Genomic DNA, 17,241 nt, shown 5'->3' on the forward strand with positions numbered 1-17,241 from the left:
TGTGGGCTTTTCCCTTCTTTGTCTTTTAGCCACTGCCATTCTGGACTCTTTTTTCCTATTCTAACTACTTAACAATCCTAAGTATAAGCATTATTTATCAGGAAAGTAAAATACACTCAAGGATATTTTATCCATCTTTGAATTCTTAGACATTATTGTATTAATGGAATAAAGTCTTCCTCGCTCTCCATTTTATCCAGATATATAAAAGAAGTAAAAATTATGAGAGTACAAATGAAATGCATAGTGAGCAGTATTCTCGTTGTGTTGTATGAAATTGCTAGATATTTTATAACAGGTTAAAAAATCTTCTAGAAGAATTTTAACTCCTTGGATTCAAGTAGTTTACTTCATATGTGTTGATCTTGTGAATACAATGCTTTATTTTATGTATTGTTTGTCACCCATACGAACTCTACATTGGAGCTTTATTTTAAGTTTTAATATGAAGTTTTATGTACTGCTATCATTGGTATAATAGAACTTGTAGATAGTTTCTACATGAAATCATAAAACCAAAGTGAAATGCATTTGTAATGTTGTAGGAATTATTATGTTTGTTACTTTATTCTCTTCTCCAATGCTTTTCTCCCCCTCAGTAAAAAGATCTTAGTTCAGCCTCTATCCAAAATTATATGAAGGTTTATTACTTCTCTTAGTTCTGGATGTCATTATTGTTATATGTTTTTGTACAGAAAAAGACCTTGTGAAATGGGAAAAAATATGAGATGATTTCATTCATAATATTTTTTGAAAGTCTTCATCTTGCTATGCTCTAATGAATTATGTGATCCATACAATTAATGTTTGTGGTCAGTCACATAGAAGAAGGACTAGACTGTGGTTATAAACAGATGTTTAATGGGAATTTAAAAATCAGTGAAATGAATACTATTGTGATGCATGGTGATCTGATTTCATATGTATTATATAGAATCACTCCATTCTTTCTGAATTCAGTCTGAACACTCAGAGCTAAACATATTTACAGTGGGATTGCGGAAAAAAGAAGGGGAGTTTTATTGAGAAAAGAATCACAATAGGGCATCATTGATCTGTTCTCTTTCCAGTCAATATATAGATCCTAGAATGATAACCCTTATGGCACTGTTTTCCCTTGGAAATAAGATATAAATCCTTTGAGCCATATAAATGATTTTTAAGTGAGATGAAGACCTTTATAATCCATTGTGGAATTGTAAAATGCTTAGGCCCTTGAAAAGAATATTTTGCTTCCATATTGTAATTTCAACTGTTCAGGCTTGATATGGAAATAGTTTCCTTTTTCTAATTATGTAATTAGAAATTATAATTATATAAACATGTATGCCCACAAATATACGAATTTATGACTCATTCCTACATTTACATATCTATATACAGCCATTTAAATACCTTCTTAAAATTAACTACAATATTTTCTGTTTGTGAAAGTGTGTACTATGAATCTATTATAATATGAGTCTTTATTATCCACTGTTTTTGTATTTTGAAAGTGAAAGTGAAAGTGACTCAGTCATGTCTGACTCTTTGATACCCCTGGACTATACAGTCCTTGGAATTCTCCAGGTCAGAATACTGGAGTGGGTACCCTTACCTATCTCCAGGGGATATTCCCAACCCAGGGACTGGACCCAGATCTCACGCATTGTAGGCAGATTGTTTACCAGCTGAGCTATCAGGGAAGCCCTTTTGAATTTTACCGGACGTGTAATAATAGCTTACACGTGAATGTTATTTTAGATTTAGTCAGAGTGCTTTTTTAAAAAAAACCTTCCAAAGTGCTTTTATGCATAATTTTCTACCTCATTTTCAGAACAACCCCATACGTAAGTCAGGAATATCTTCATTCTAAAAGCAAGGCAATTAACTTGACTTACTGTGGTAATCATTTTGCAGTATATACAAATATTGAATCATGTTGTACACCTAAAACTAATATACTTCAATTATGGCTTAATAAAACATAGATACATTAAAGAAATTAATTGGAGAGCCATATAGGCTGTATATTGTCACTCTGCTCATTTAACTTATATGGAGACTATATTATGTGAAATGCCAGGCTGGATGAAATACAAACTGGAATCAAGATTGCAGGAGAAATATCAATAACCTTAGATATGCAGATGATACCACCCTTATGGCAGGAAGCGAAGAGAACTAAAGAGCCTCTTGACGAAAGAGGAGAGTGAAAACCTGTCTTAAAACTCAACATTCAAAAAACTTAAGATCATAGCATCTGGTCCCATCACTTTATGTCAAATAGATGGAAAAATAATGGAAACAGTGACAGACTTTATTTTCTTGGGCTCCAAAACCACTGCAGATGGTGACTTCAGCCATGAAATTAAAAGATGCTTGCTCCTTGGAAGAAAAGCTATGGCCAACATAGACAGCATATTAAAAAGCAGAGACATTATTTTGCCAACAATGGTCTATATAGTCAAAGCTATGGTTTTTCCAGTAGTTATGTATGTAAGATTGTTGGACCATAAAGAAAGCTGAGTGCCAAAGAATTGATGCTTTTGAACTGTGGTGTTGGAGAAGAGTCTTGAGAGTCCCTTGGACTGCAAGGAGGTCAAATCAGTTAATCCTAAAGGAAATCAGTCCTGAATATTCATTGGAAGGACTGATGCTGAGGTTGAAGCTCCAGTGCTTTGGTCACCTGATGCAAAGAGCTGACTCATTGGAAAAGACCTGATGTTAGGAAGAATTGAAGGCGGGAGAAGGGGATGACAGAGGATGAGATGGTTGAATGGCATCACCCACTCAATTGACGTGAGTTTGATTAAGTTCCAGGAGTTGGTGATGGACAGGGAAGCTTGGCATGTTGCAGTCTATGGGGTCTCAAAGAGTTAGACAGGACTGAATGACTGAACTGAAAACTGAACTGAAGGATCTTCTAGCTGCCTAAGGTTCTGGAAGGGATTGGGGGAAGGAAGAGAAGGGGACGACTGAGGATGAGATGGCTGGATGGCATCAGCAACTTGATGGACATGAGTTTGGGTAAACTCCGGGAGTTGGTGATGGACAGAGAGGCCTGGAGTGCTGTGATTCATGGGGTCGCAAAGAGTTGGACACGACTGAGCGACTGGACTGAACTGAACTGAACTGAACTGAGGTTACTTGAGGAAGCCCCCGTGGTTAGTTTGATATTCATTGTGTGCCTAGATCATGTTCAGGAACTGGAAAAGTCTCTGTGGTTATTTTGTAGCATATTTCTGAGCTCTCCTAGGCCTGTCTGGGTTGAGATTAAGAGATCAATTTGCACCTTTTTGGGCTAGGCCACCCCTCGTTGCTCATGACTATTTTCTTACCTAATAATTCTAACCAATCTGTCCAGTACTGACAGTTTAAATGTTCAGGAGTGTTAACTGTGTATATCATGGATGAAATGAGCATTTAATTTATATCTAGCCAAATGTATCATTTGATTATATTAAACAAAGGCTTTCCGGGAAAGAATATAAATAGAAGGAAACATGAATTTCACATCTATGCAAAGAGCTTTACATATATTGTTTTCATTTATTCTCCTAACAAACCTAAGATGAGGCTGCAGCTGCCCAGAAAGAATAATTTGCTTGCCCAAGGTCATAATTGCCAGTAAGTGCTAAAACTAGAATTTTAATGCAGAAATGACTTAGAAGTTTCACTCTTATTCGGTATGCTGTGTTTACAAATGCTAGAAATAAGTAAGTTGACGTTAAGATACTTTAAAAAGATTTAATAAACAGAAATAAAACCAGTGGTTACACAGGAGCAGTTCTTACAGAGGCACAGGTGCATAGCTGTGGTAGATAGCTTAGTGTCCCTTAGAGTTTGTTTAATGAATCCATGTTTAATCTTCACATGTTATTGTTCTTCCTAATGCAGCACCATTCCCCGAACCAGGCTTAGCAGTGAGGACTGAGATCACACAACATGCTTTCTTCTTTGAGAAGAAAACAAGGTCTCAGATACAGAAGTACTTGGTAAAGTCAAACACTTAGGATGTTCATCAACAGCTACATTTTGCTATGTGCAGCCAGTAAACTTGAGAGGAGGACATAGTCAGTGGGATTTTATGTGTCTACTAAAATCTTATTAACAAAGCACTTGTGTGAAATAACAAGACTTGAAGAACCTGCCGAGACAGTTCAGTATCTTAGAGTATTGCCTCTTCTTGTAAACCACTTTTGCCAGGTACCTGAGGCAGTCTCACAGTGTTCTGTGCTGTCTTCTCCACTTCTGTGGGATGTGTGAGGCTGTCTCCAGTGACAGGTCTATCTGGTCACCATCTTTCCCATTACAGCTTAGCTGTCATTCGAATGAGAGGCATCACACTAATGCTTGCACAAATCAATTAACACTGAGTAAGGGACCCAGTAACACATGCAGATATTGCATATAAAATCTGAGAAATTCATAAACATGCGCATCCTACAATAGCTATGAAGACTCATCCTTTGAAACTTATTCCTCCTCTATTACCTACTAGATGGTAACATGAAACAGAATATTTAATATCATGTTAATGTTCATTGAATTTGTGTAGAACTTAATATGGAGCAAAAATAATTTACTGTATACCCTGCTGTTGTTTATCCTGTAGTTCTTCCAGAGGGAGATGCTTCAGAAACAAAGCAGAGATACAGATTTCAAAGAATATCAAATCATTGAAAAATAACCAGTAGACAGCCAAGAGGAATACACTGAAGGAGGAAAACATTTTGGAAAGGGATTATGCTAGAGAAAGTAATCACAAAACAAAGACAGTCTAGAGATGCAGCCAATCTTTTCTCTCCCTCTAGAGAGGAACATTCTGTGTTGTATACGTATCCAGAGCTTCACAGTGAATCTTAACAAAAAAGTTGAATGATTAATTTAGGTATCACTTGTTATGTAGCAATGCATTATAACACGGCCTAATTTATAACCTTGTATATGGCAAAGGCAGCATTTTCAAGTTAAAGCATACACACTCTATAGTCAGATCGTCCAGGTTAAAAACTGGCATTGCTACTTCCTTCTTCTATGACCTTCCACAGAGTTACTTAATCTTTATGTTCATGAGAATTCTCATATCTGCAATGCAGATAATAAAGAGTTGTCTTACAGAGTTGTTTGGAGAATTAAATGAGTTTGTATATAAAAATCACCTGCCTATAAGTCGGACACTTAAAACAGTGCATGTAAATAATCAATACATGTTAAGTCAGATTTTCTGTAATGTAAGCAAAATTTTCTGTCTTTTCTCTTTTTGGAGAATTGAAAATTGAAAATGATAATCTTTCAGTGTTTCTTAAGAAGGTGTTCCTTTGTATAAATACATGCTGAAAAACCAAAAACTTCTGTAACTATTCTAGGGGAACAAGGAAACTATCTGGCCTTATTGAAAGACAAAGAACACTATACATATATTATACTGAGCTGTTTTGTTTGTCAAATCTTTGTCAATTTCTCTTTATCCATAAACCTCCTTCTTCCCACTAAAAAATGAATTAAAAAGTCATTTCAGTGCCATTTTGAAATCATCTTAGTATAGACATGTACTTTATTTATTAATATGCCTCCTACTCTCAGGGAAATCTTCCTTTGATAGATGGGTATTTGCAAGTTTCATTATCTTTCATATTTCACTTAAGGTTGCTTCATTTTTCTTCTTTTGTAGCACTTTGTTTAAATTTGCTAAAGTTTAATACTTTACTTTGATTTAAGCTTTATTCCTTCCTTTCCACAAGATGTGGAATTTGAAAAAAAAAAAAAGAAAGTACCAAATAATCAGTTCAGTCTCTCAATCGTACTTGACTCCTTGCATCCCTATGAACCGCAGCACTCCAGGCCTCCCTGTCCATCGCCAACTCCTGGAATTCATCCAAACCCATGTCCATCAAGTCGGTGATGCCATCCAACCATCTCATCCTCTTCTCCTGTCCCCTTCTCCTCCTGCCCTCAATCTTTCCCAGCATCAGGGTCTTTTCCAATGAGTCAGCTCTTCGCATCAGGTTGCCAAAGTATTGGAGTTTCAGCCTCAACACCCAGGACTGATCTCCTCTAGGATGTACTGGGTGGATTTCCTTGCAGTCCAAGGGACTCTCAAGAGCATTCTCCAAGACCACAGTTCAAAAGCATCAATTCTTCTGCACTCAGCTTTCTTTATAGTCCAACTCTGCTTCTGTTGGGTCCATACCATTTCTGTCCTTTATTGAGCCCATCTTTGCATTAAATGTTCCCTCGGTATCTCTAATTTTTTTTGGAAGAGATCTCTAGTCTTTCCCATTCTATTGTTTTCCTCTATTTCTTTGCATTGATCGCTGAGGAAGGCTTTCTTATCTCTCCTTGCTATTCTTTGGAACTCTGCATTCAAATGGGTATATCTTTCCTTTTCTCCTTTACTTTTCTCTTCCCTTCTTTTCACAGCTGCTGCTGCTGCTGCTGCTGCTGCTGCTAAGTCGCTTCAGCCATGTCCAACTCTGTGTGACCCCAGAGACGGCAGCCCACCAGGCTCCCCTGTCCCTGGGATTCTCCAGGCAAGAACACTAGAGTGGGTTGCCAATTCCTTCTCCAATGCATGAAAGTGAAAAGCGAAAGTAGAGTCGCTCAGTCGTGTCTGACTCCTAGCGACCCCATGGACTGCAGCCTAATAGCAGTATTTTAATAGCTAATATTTATCGAGCATTCACTATGTACTAGGTTATAGATAGGTAGATATTCCTTTAAATCTCACATATATGGGATAATATAATTACTATTCCTGTTTTAGAAATGCAGAGGTAGAAGATCATAGAGAGTAATGAATTATTTCAGGGCTCTCGCAAATGATAAAAACTTTAGGAAATATAAGATAGAAAGAGTGGTATGATTTATTTGAAAAATTCAGCTTATGCAGTTGTGGAAGCTGACAAATCTGAAAGGTACAGGTCAGGTCAGCAGACAGACAGAACTTCTTCTTCCTTAAGGAAACAACATTTTTGTTCTTAAGACCTTGAACTTATTGGATGAGGCCTACCCAGGTTATTGAAGAAATCTCCTTTACTTAAAATCAAGTGATTATAAATATTAGCTATATCTATAGCCTTCACAGTTATACCTAGATTAGTGTTTGGTTGATACTTTGACAGGCATACTTAGCTAGGTATACATAAAACTAGCGTAGAAACTTACAATCAGGAAATATGGGAGAAGACGAAGTCAGTCAAAGTCATGACAAAACCCTGTTTCTAATCACCCAACAGGTATCATGGTTAGCAGAGGATTAGGGTACTTCTGCCAGCTGGGCTGGACTACCTGAGAGTCTGTGAGAAGAGGTTCAGATACATGGTCCTATTGGATGACCTGCCACCCAGGTGGGAGAGAAGGGCTCCATGGACCTTGGGAATCTGAAAGTGTGCATGAACTGGGCTGTGGCTAAATAGGCTGCAGAGATAACCCAGTCATAATGACCCTGTCTAGTTACTGACTCATTTTTCCTCTCCTCAAGCCGATATCTATAGGTCAGGATATGTAACTGGTGCCCTCCTGAACATTTACAGGGAGAATCTGAGCTAGTAAATGTTAAATTCATTACAGTGATAAATGCAGAGTGGGGTGAAAACAGGAAACACAGTCATTTTTGTCAGTGTCCGATTCAAGTGAAAAAGAGAAATTTAAATTTTACCAAAGCTTTTTTTCTCATGAAATAATTTTCGTGGAGAGAAAAAAAGTCATCATCTCTGTGGGTCAGCTAGTGCACTTAATAAGAATGCCTTGCATTTCTTTATATAACAGTTAATTCAGCAGTGGGTCTGTAGAAATTAAGCACAGATGTAAATCTCCATTTTGCCTTAGTCCTAGCAAATAGTGAAAAAGATCAGATTAGGAATTAGTAAAGGAATGATCTTAGACTTTGTTACCAGAAACTGTGGAATTCTTATCCACCACTTACATTCTCTGTGCTTTGTTTTTGATCTGCCTCAAGCATTTTTCCTTATCATATCACCTTGAAATTGCAAAACACTTCACATTATTTTCCTTATTGTTTATTGGTTTTTAACAGGAAAATGAGAAAATGAGCATCATAGAACATACACAATCTCTGTGGTATAGTAATATAAGAGGGGTGACAGGTCATTATTTAAATATATATATGTCTGTTTATATAGATGTATATAAAATGATTTATGTTCCTTTGACTAATCAGATGTAGCTTAAACTACAATCATCTTAATAACTTTTGAGAAAAATTATTTTGTTATTAGGATCTTCAAGTACTTAGTCACCTCTTATTTATGTAACTGTATCCATCCCATCTCAATCTTTCTAAAATAATTACATTAATAACCACACATCTATGTAATAGTTGCCATGTTACAAATAGACTAAAGTATATTCATCAATATCAGCAAATGAAGAAATAAACTTATCCTCCTTTCATTTATAGAGAAGTAAGACAAAGGCAAGTCAAATGATTTGTCTAACTTTCTTAAATAATTAAAATGACTTAAAATAATGCTTTTAGCATAATCTAAATACAAAAGGCAAATGTTTTCAGGGAGTAAATGGAGGAGGTGATGGACAGGGAAGAAAAAATGTTTGATTTAATTTGAAGGGACAGGAGTGGTTTATTGCTGGCTACAAACTCAATCCACAAGGCCCATTCAGTTTTCAGGTCAAATATAGTATCTACCTTATGTCACACAACAAAACTCATCCTTTGCACCATGCTTTTTGCTCTTTGTGTCCACCAACAACTACCATTGCCCTTCATTTAAGTCTGAAATAAACTCCTGCTTCTCTGGAATGGCCTATTGGTTGAATTTTAGATAGTAAATAACATTAAACTTAAATTTCTTCCTTATAGAATTGAGATGAAAAGCTTTCCTGTAGTGGAGTGAAAGCTATCAAATTTGTTTTAATCGTAGTTTGAAAACATTTTAGCTGCCTATTCATATTCTTTTCAAACTGTTGGCAGTTATTTCCTAATTAGTTGATACATGAATATTACAGACCATTTGGCAAATAAGGAAAAAAAAAAAACCACAATGGAATATCTTTAATCCCACTCCCAGAAATGATCACTATTCAGGTTACAAAACTTGAATATACAATGCTTTGTGTCCTGCTGGTTTATTTAAATTTTTTTTTTACTGCAATCTGTTACCGCATTTTTCAAATGTTTGTTTTAATAACTACATTTTGTTCTATAATCTTTTTTTTTCTTAAAATAAAACTGTATTATTCATTCGGTTGACATTTTTGTGTTCCACTATCCTTTCTTTGTCTCTCTCTTTGCTTTTTTTTTTGGCAGTTACCATTTTTGTACATTAAACCTTTATTTGCATGTCTTAGTGTTTTCTTAAGATAGATTCAAAACTTTTTTTAGAAGTTGAGCACCAGTTTCTACTAAATTTCTATTAAAGGAGCATAACGAATCCCATTTTTAACCTTGCCGTATGGTGTAGTTTTCTTAAATCTTTTACTTTTTAATAGAAGAAAAATCATATCTTATTGTTTTAACTGACAGTTCTTATATTACTAAAGGGTTTAAGATTTTTGGTGCTTATAAGCTGTATTTTTTTATCCCATTTTTATTATCGTTTATTTATTCTTCTATTGAGAATTAATATGTTTCTTATTAAAATTGAGAAATGTCTTTATATAGAAAAGACATTTTATTTGTCAAAATAGTCTTCTAGTTAATCATTTACTATTTAATTTGTGTATATTTTGAAATGTAGAAGTAGTTGAATTTTTGTGGTAAAACTCTGTTTTCCTTTGAAGTCTTTTAGTCTTTTTTTCCCCTTATAGTTAGCTTCCATATTCAGGAACTAGATAAATACAAATCCATATTTTCATTTAGTTCTTGTGAAGAATTTTTTATACTTAGCACTTTAATACTTAGAAATATTATTTTTATTTATGTTATGAGGAAAGAATATAAGCTGATTTCCCTCTTAACACTATATGTGGGCATCCACGTTTTTATGTGTATGTAAATCTGTGATTTACGATGTATGCTTTACATATACATCAAAAGTACAAGTTATTTATCAAGTACAAAAATTATATATCAAACGTACACTCTGAGGTCTGTTACATTGTGTTATGTACACTTTTATGTTAATTTGCTTACTTTTTTTTCTTATAGAACCACATCATTTTAATGACTGTAGCTTTCTACTTTCTTTCTAATGGTCTGTAAGAAAAGTCACTCCTCTTGCTAATAATATTTTATAAATTTGTATTACTTAGGTTTGCCAGAACCCAAGAAGGATCACATATTCCAAGGCCTGACACAGGACCAGGGGTTTTACACTTCCAAAGACTTTCTGCCTCTTGTAGCCAAAAGCAGTAAACCAGGTATCACCAATTGTCTTCTGTTCCTAATATTGCCTATGTTGTTATATGTATTATACAGTTATGTTAAATCCAGGCTCAGTGGGAAAATTTCCAGATCTCCTGTTCATCTTTTCATAATAGCAAGGTAAAAAAAAAAAAAAATCTGATATGATTGTTAGCCAGAATCACATAATTGTCCATCCTCCTAATCAAACATCATCAGAAGGATTTTTCACTGTATTATATACAGGTCTAAATTGCATTATGAAAAGTTGCTTCAAAATAAGAGTGTCTTAACAAACATCAGAAGGTGTTCTTACAAGAAACTGCAGCAACTTCACTTTGGGAACTATTTTTGTTTGTTTGTTTTAAAATGGGGCAAGTGATCGTGTCTTGTTTTATTTGTATCCACACAAGCAGAAAGATTCAGTCCCTCCTTATACCACAGTTTCATGAAATTAGAGTAAAACGTTTTGATTAATACCCTAAAAAAAAAAAAAAAAGTCTCTGTGAGCTATCACTTCACATACCACAGGAAGACGAACCGGAAGCTATGCTTCTCTTCTGCTGTGACTGGGCTGGAGTCATCATCTTAGTGAGAAAGAAACTACAGGGTATTCCCTAAAAACCAACAGCCAAACTCCTTAAATATATACTTTTAAAGAATTCTGAACTTTAAGCTGTTCTAACATATAATTACCTACTGAAAACATAAGAACTTACATTTATTCTCCTAAAATTGAAAAATGTAAGAAACTGCCTCGCTTAGATCAATCTGCAGAATTTTACAGCTAAAGTTGTGTACTCTCTTCATCTTTTTCTTCCTAGAGAACATGATGCTTGCTAGGGAAGCAAAAATATCTTAGCACACATAGTACGTATTTGAGAGTTACAGAGGGCTAATTATGTAACCCCAAACAGAAACTTTCAAGCAAAATGATAACACTAAGTTATCTGTGGTACCATTTCAAAAATTATAGTAATTTATCTTGTCAGCAATTTTATTTAATCCAATAATACAATGCTACTAATATGTAGCAAACACCTGTCTTTCACTTTTTAAAAGAATCTTCATGTGGACATTGAATCTTTATATAAATGCTGTTGAAAAATGCTCACGTGGAGATTAATATTTTTTATTGTTCAATTTTACAAACAAAACCAGGGAAAAGCAAAAAAATTTTAAAAACAAAGGGAAAAAGTTTTGTTTTAACTATTTGAAGAAAGTAATTCTTAGAAATTCTTCAGTTACATAAAGGGAACATACTCAGCATGTTAATTTTCAAAATTTACCAAATATAATATACAGCAGGGCTACACATTAGAAATCTTATGATATCTAAATAAAATGTTGTAATGAAATACTGTAGATTATTAACCCAGATCACAAGGATCACTCTTTTCCTTCTAAAAAAAACCCTTAATGGCAGTAAGTTAAAAATATACATCACAACTTTGACAAAGAGAGTTTTAATTGGCTGATTCCAGCTTCTTAAGACTCAAACTCTTCAAAATGTGTTATAGATATCCTTCTAGAAAGAAAAAAAGAAATAAGTTAAAGGTATTGACTATGAAATTACATATATGAGCATATTTTTAAAGTGGGAATAAAACTGTCTTTCAATGAAGCAGAATAATTTGATAGTGACACTCCATCCTGGAAAACTGCAAGATGCAATTTTACACTGCTTTGAGTACAAGTATCTTTTGAGCTGTCATGCAGAAATGGTTTCTCTACTTGAAAATGGGGTTTTCCTTTCATCATTCAGGAATGTGTGCCTGTCACTCTCCATTGCTGTCGATACGGGGAGCCGTGATTGTACTTGGAGCTGGAGACACAGCTTTCGACTGTGCAACATCCGCTTTACGTTGTGGAGCCCGCCGAGTGTTCATCGTCTTCAGAAAAGGCTTTGTTAATATAAGAGCTGTCCCTGAGGAGGTAAAAAAAAAAAGAAAAGTCAGAAAATATGGAGTTGTAATGCAACAGATTTTAGAAGATATAACTGTTAATGTGCAGGCTCTTAGTTTAAATCACTAGAATGTTCTTCAGATTGTGAAGTGCAAATTTTAAAATTTCTGAGTTACCCATAGTTGCTATTTTTTAGTACAGGCATTTAAAGGGAAAAAAAATTATTTTATAACACTGATTTGTATAAAATGAATTTATCTTTGTCATTTCACAAGTGCTTCTTATTCTATGTTAATATCATTGAAAGACGTTGTATTTAACGTCTTTCGTTACACTATAGTAACAGTGGAATGTGCTAAGTCTTCCATATACTAACAATAGATACTCTTCCCAAAATGCATGGATATTAGGAGAATGTGGTAATTAGAGACATTCAAAATTTTCTGTAAACCAAATTTACAACCTGCATTCAAATATATATATATACACATAACACACACATATATACACATATATATATGTCATAGTCAATTCATTATGCTATGAAGCCAATAGAACAAGGGGATTGCTTTTTATTTTTTAAAAGAACTCTAATGTAAGCATCATTTAGAATTAATAATTAGTTAACTACTAAAAATGACAGATTAAAAGTCATATCATTCTTACAGGTGACTGGTGACTAAACTTGATTGAGACATCAGCTGGGTAAATGGACCATAGAGTTCTCAAATTTTAATGTTAAGAAAGATAATACCTTATAAAGGATATTAGTTCTGAGAACAGGAACCAGATATATTTATAGAGAGATAAATTACTCCTTTTATACAAATCAGGGTTATGAATTTAATTTGCTTTAGAATTCCTGAACATATTTGGAGTCTTTATACTGGGCAAGAATTATAACTGTAGTCAGTCAATAGGTAATTTGTCACATGTAGGCTAACTACATTACAGATTAATCTCACTGAAATATCAGAGTCACCATTGGTTCATGACTGAGTTTAAAATGTCAACTTTATTCTCCAGGGCTTTTCTCCATCCACTCTTTTTCAGACTTTCCCCCCAAATCTAAGGTGGAGATAGTCTTGTAATCCTAGGAGTTTTTTCTGGAGCACTATTTTAGGCATGAATTAGTGCAATGAGGGAGACCTGGGTTCAGTCCTTGTGTTGGGAAGATCCCCTGAAGAAGGGAAAGGCTACCCACTCTAGTATTCTGGCCTGGAGAATTCCATGGACTGTATAGTCCACGGGGTCACAGAGAGTCGGACACACCTGAGCAAAAAAGAAAATAAAAAGTGCAATCTTACATTGGTACAAATACAGGGAAAATAGTCATACTGGAATAAAGTGACTTGCTTAAGATGAGAGAAGACAGGAGCTAATGTTATTCATCTTTATATCCACACGTATAGCATAGGACCTCAGCAAGTAATAAGTACTTGAACAATTTTGAATTAAGTACTTTACATCTTATTTTTCTAAGTCTAAAGCACCTTGAAATTTGGAAGGGAAGACACGCCTGAATGGCAATGTCAGTTTACTTCATTCTTTATATTGTAGTCATCTTCCTGGCAAGGGTCACTAGAAATGAGTGGTGGCTGTTTCTTATACATAAGTAGAAAACATTCACACACACAAACACAATGAGACCAGATAATTAATTACTTGAGAGGGTAGAAGTTTTGTTTGCTTATTTGTTTAATCAGCTTAAAGTTTATTGAGCATCCTTTGTGTATCAAGCACTGTTTTAGGCAATTCGAATACAGCAGTGAACATATCAGATAAATTATCTTGTCCTCATGGAGCTCATACCTGGTACGAAAAGATAATCAAGCAAGTAGATGGTCACACAAGTGTATGTTGAACAGTGGTTAATGCAATGCAGAACAAAAATTTAAATAGGACTATAAGAAGTGTGAATTTGGAGAGAGGTTATGGTGAAGGAGAAGGTGAGATTTCCATTTTAAACAGGGTGACCCAGGAAAGCCTTTCTATTACTATGACTTTTGGGCATAGAAATGAAGACATTGAGGAAATGTAGACATCTGGGAGAAAAATGTTCCAGATCAAGGCAAATGCATTCACCCTTGATTGAGGAAGTTTCTTGGACTTCTAGAAATAGGAAAAAAAAAAAAAAAAAAGTCAGTGTGATTGGAACTGAGTATGAGAGGATAATATGTGCCTATATGTGATGAGGTCTTGTAAGTGTTCCAAAGGCCAGTATTTACTGAGGAAAGAGAAAACCCTTGAACTGGTTTGAGCAGACAAACATCAGGATCTGAGTTAAATTTTAAAAGGATGGCTCTATTGATAATTGACTAAGAGGGTGTTGGGTTAGATGCAGGGAGGCTACTCAGGGGCTAATTGTGAGAGTAGGCTGTTAGATTCTTCCCAGATGTCTCAGTGGTAAAGAATCTGCCTGCAATGCAGGATATGCAGGTATGATCCCGGGGTCAGGAAGATTCCCTGCAGAAGGAAATGGCACCCACTCCATATTCTTGCCTAGGAAATGCCATGGACAGAGGAGCCTGGTGGGGACAGTCCATGAAGTCACAAGAGACAGGCACGATTTAGTGACTAAACAACAAGACTATTAGTTGATGTGACTGGTTTATAGGAAGGAAAGGATCAAACTCCAGGCATTGCTCAGTCAGAAGGTCAAGCTGTGGTGGGATGAACTATGGTCACCAAAGTATTGCAGGAAGGCAGACCCCTTCCAGGGCCTGAAACTGGGCTCTTGTCTAACACTTGGAAATAAATTGTCCGAGGAGACAAATGTGCTGACAAAACAAGAGACTTTATTGAGAAAGAGCACCCGGGTGGAGAGCAGTAGGGTAAGGAAACCCAGGAGAACTGCTCTGCCACGTGGCTCGCAATGTCAGGTTTTATGGTGATGGGATTAGTTTCCGGGTGGTCTTTGACCAATCATTCTAATTCAGTCTTTCCTGGTGGCGCTCACATCACTCAGCCAAGATGGATGCTAGCGAGAGGGATTCTGGGAAATGGACGGACACGCAGTGTCTCCTTTAGACTTTTCCCGAATTCTTCCGGTTGGTGGTGGCTTATTAGTTCCGTATTCCTTATCAGGATCTCCTGTTATAAAACAACTCATGCAAATGGTTACTATGGTACCTGGCCGGGGTGGACGGTTTCAATCAGTGTGCTTCCCGTAACAAAAGTATTGGGAGGAAGCAATGGGTTGGTGGGATAACTTGTTTTATTGCCTGCAGTAGAACTTAGTAGACTCAACCAGATCTAGGGCTTAATTAAAACTAGAAGAACAAATGTTTAGATGTTTATTATTAGTTTACAAGAAATTAAAACATTTACATTGTCTTAAAACCCCTGGGCTGTGAGCTCTATGAGAATAATGCTATGTCATCATTTTTTTCTTCCCCTGCCTAGCCCAATGAATGTCACATGAAAAATGCTCAATAAATAATTGTGGAATGAATGTTTTCTGAAGAAAATAAGCATCCAGGGCTTCTAGCATTAAAAAGGCTAACACCAAGTTAGCTTAGTTGTAACAGCAGAAGGCATTTGAAGTTTCTTTTGCAAATTCTGGGCAAAAGTTTTCAGTGTTACAGAAGGAATAACACAGCAACAGAAGGTGCATGGATTTTAGGGTTGGACCACTGGCCCGTGAATAGGCATTTTTCAGACTGAGGACTTTCAGTATTTGTAGAGATGGTGAGTTAATACCTCTTGACCATTATTTAATTTTGCATACATCAAAGAGGCCCAGGACATGGTAGTGATAATGCTTATGAAGCTGCTAAGTCAATATCATGTATCTACTTTAAGATAACAGATTTTGAGAGAATATCCTGAGACAAATTTTTAACCTATATGAAGAATGTAATACCAAATCTAATTTCTTTGTATTTCTTCTATTTCTCATATGCTTTCTACCCCAAATATACACAAACTGCAATCACACTTGGTTTCTCTGAAGTCAATGAAGATTGACATTTAGAGCTTTTCTCAAATATGTATATTGTTTATTGGGCTTTGACTCTTGGATGGAATTTGAAAATAACATAATTTGTCTGTTGGTAAAAGGCCTCACTGTCAGGCATGTCAGCATGTATATATCCAAAGCTGTGGTCTAATCCTCAAGTGATTTTTGAAAGAGGAGGGAACTAGAGAATAATATAAAGTTTTCTGACCATTTAGTGGCAAATATAAATGACTACATAGGCCAGTTAGATTTAACAAGGAATTTTTACATGGTTAATAACAAAGAACCATATAATTAGATCCAGAAATGTTTTAATCTACTAAGTTAAGAATCACTACCCAATAGATGCTGTAGTGACAAGCGCATCCCACTTAACTAATCAGAGGTTTTCATACTTTAGTAGGCATCAAAATAACCTGGAGGGGCTTATTCAACACAGCTTACTGGGGCCCCGTCCCAGTTTCTGATTTGGTAGGTGTGGGGTGGGCCTGAGAATTTGCATTTTTGGCAAGTTCCCTAGTGACGCTGAGGCTGCTGATCCACTGCTCTAATGTATCATCGATCTAGTTTCCCGCTGTCTAATTAGAGCCATAAGCGGTGTGCTGTTTTGGGGCATTTTCCATCTTAGTTAAGGAAGCATTAATGCTACAGAATATAAGGTTTGATGAAACGAAGATGTGGAGGCATCATCAGCATATTGATGTAATTCTGATTCCAAATGTCTTTCAGTCTCCCCTGTGGCCTCACACACATGCTAAATAGGATGCTACTGAAAAACTAGCACTTCGCAGCCAAGGGTCCTTAGGGAAACCAGCCAATCATTCAGCACTACCCTCTAAGAAGATGAGGGAAAATCTGTTAATAATTCCCTCCAGAACTTTCTGCAAGCTTAAATAGGTGAGATTAAATTTCACAGGATAACAGAATCCCCCAAAATGCTGGTATTAAAAGCTGTTGACAGATCAGATAGAACTGCAGAAATGCTTTAGGCTGTTGGGAATCCCTAAAAGGAGGCATGAAGGTCAGGACTCAACAGACCCACTTGAGTTGATAAATTTAATGGATAAGG

The 17,241-nt window shown here is 35.8% G+C and overlaps 1 protein-coding gene across 5 annotated transcripts in view; it reads left to right on the plus strand.

Annotated features, from left to right (window-relative positions):
* The window catches only part of DPYD (dihydropyrimidine dehydrogenase), a 933,909-nt gene that overhangs the window by 367,283 nt on the left and 549,385 nt on the right, over positions 1-17,241 (plus strand). For all 5 annotated transcript variants that reach the window (XM_068962754.1, XM_068962769.1, XM_068962775.1 and 2 more), the window contains exons 9-10: positions 10,216-10,323; positions 12,072-12,241. In XM_068962754.1, the coding sequence (XP_068818855.1) occupies positions 10,216-10,323; positions 12,072-12,241 (278 nt within the window). The remainder of the gene's footprint in view (positions 1-10,215; positions 10,324-12,071; positions 12,242-17,241) is intronic.

The sequence above is a fragment of the Capricornis sumatraensis genome, chromosome 2 (genome assembly GCF_032405125.1).
Source record: "Capricornis sumatraensis isolate serow.1 chromosome 2, serow.2, whole genome shotgun sequence".
Classification (NCBI taxonomy): Eukaryota; Metazoa; Chordata; class Mammalia; order Artiodactyla; family Bovidae; genus Capricornis; species Capricornis sumatraensis.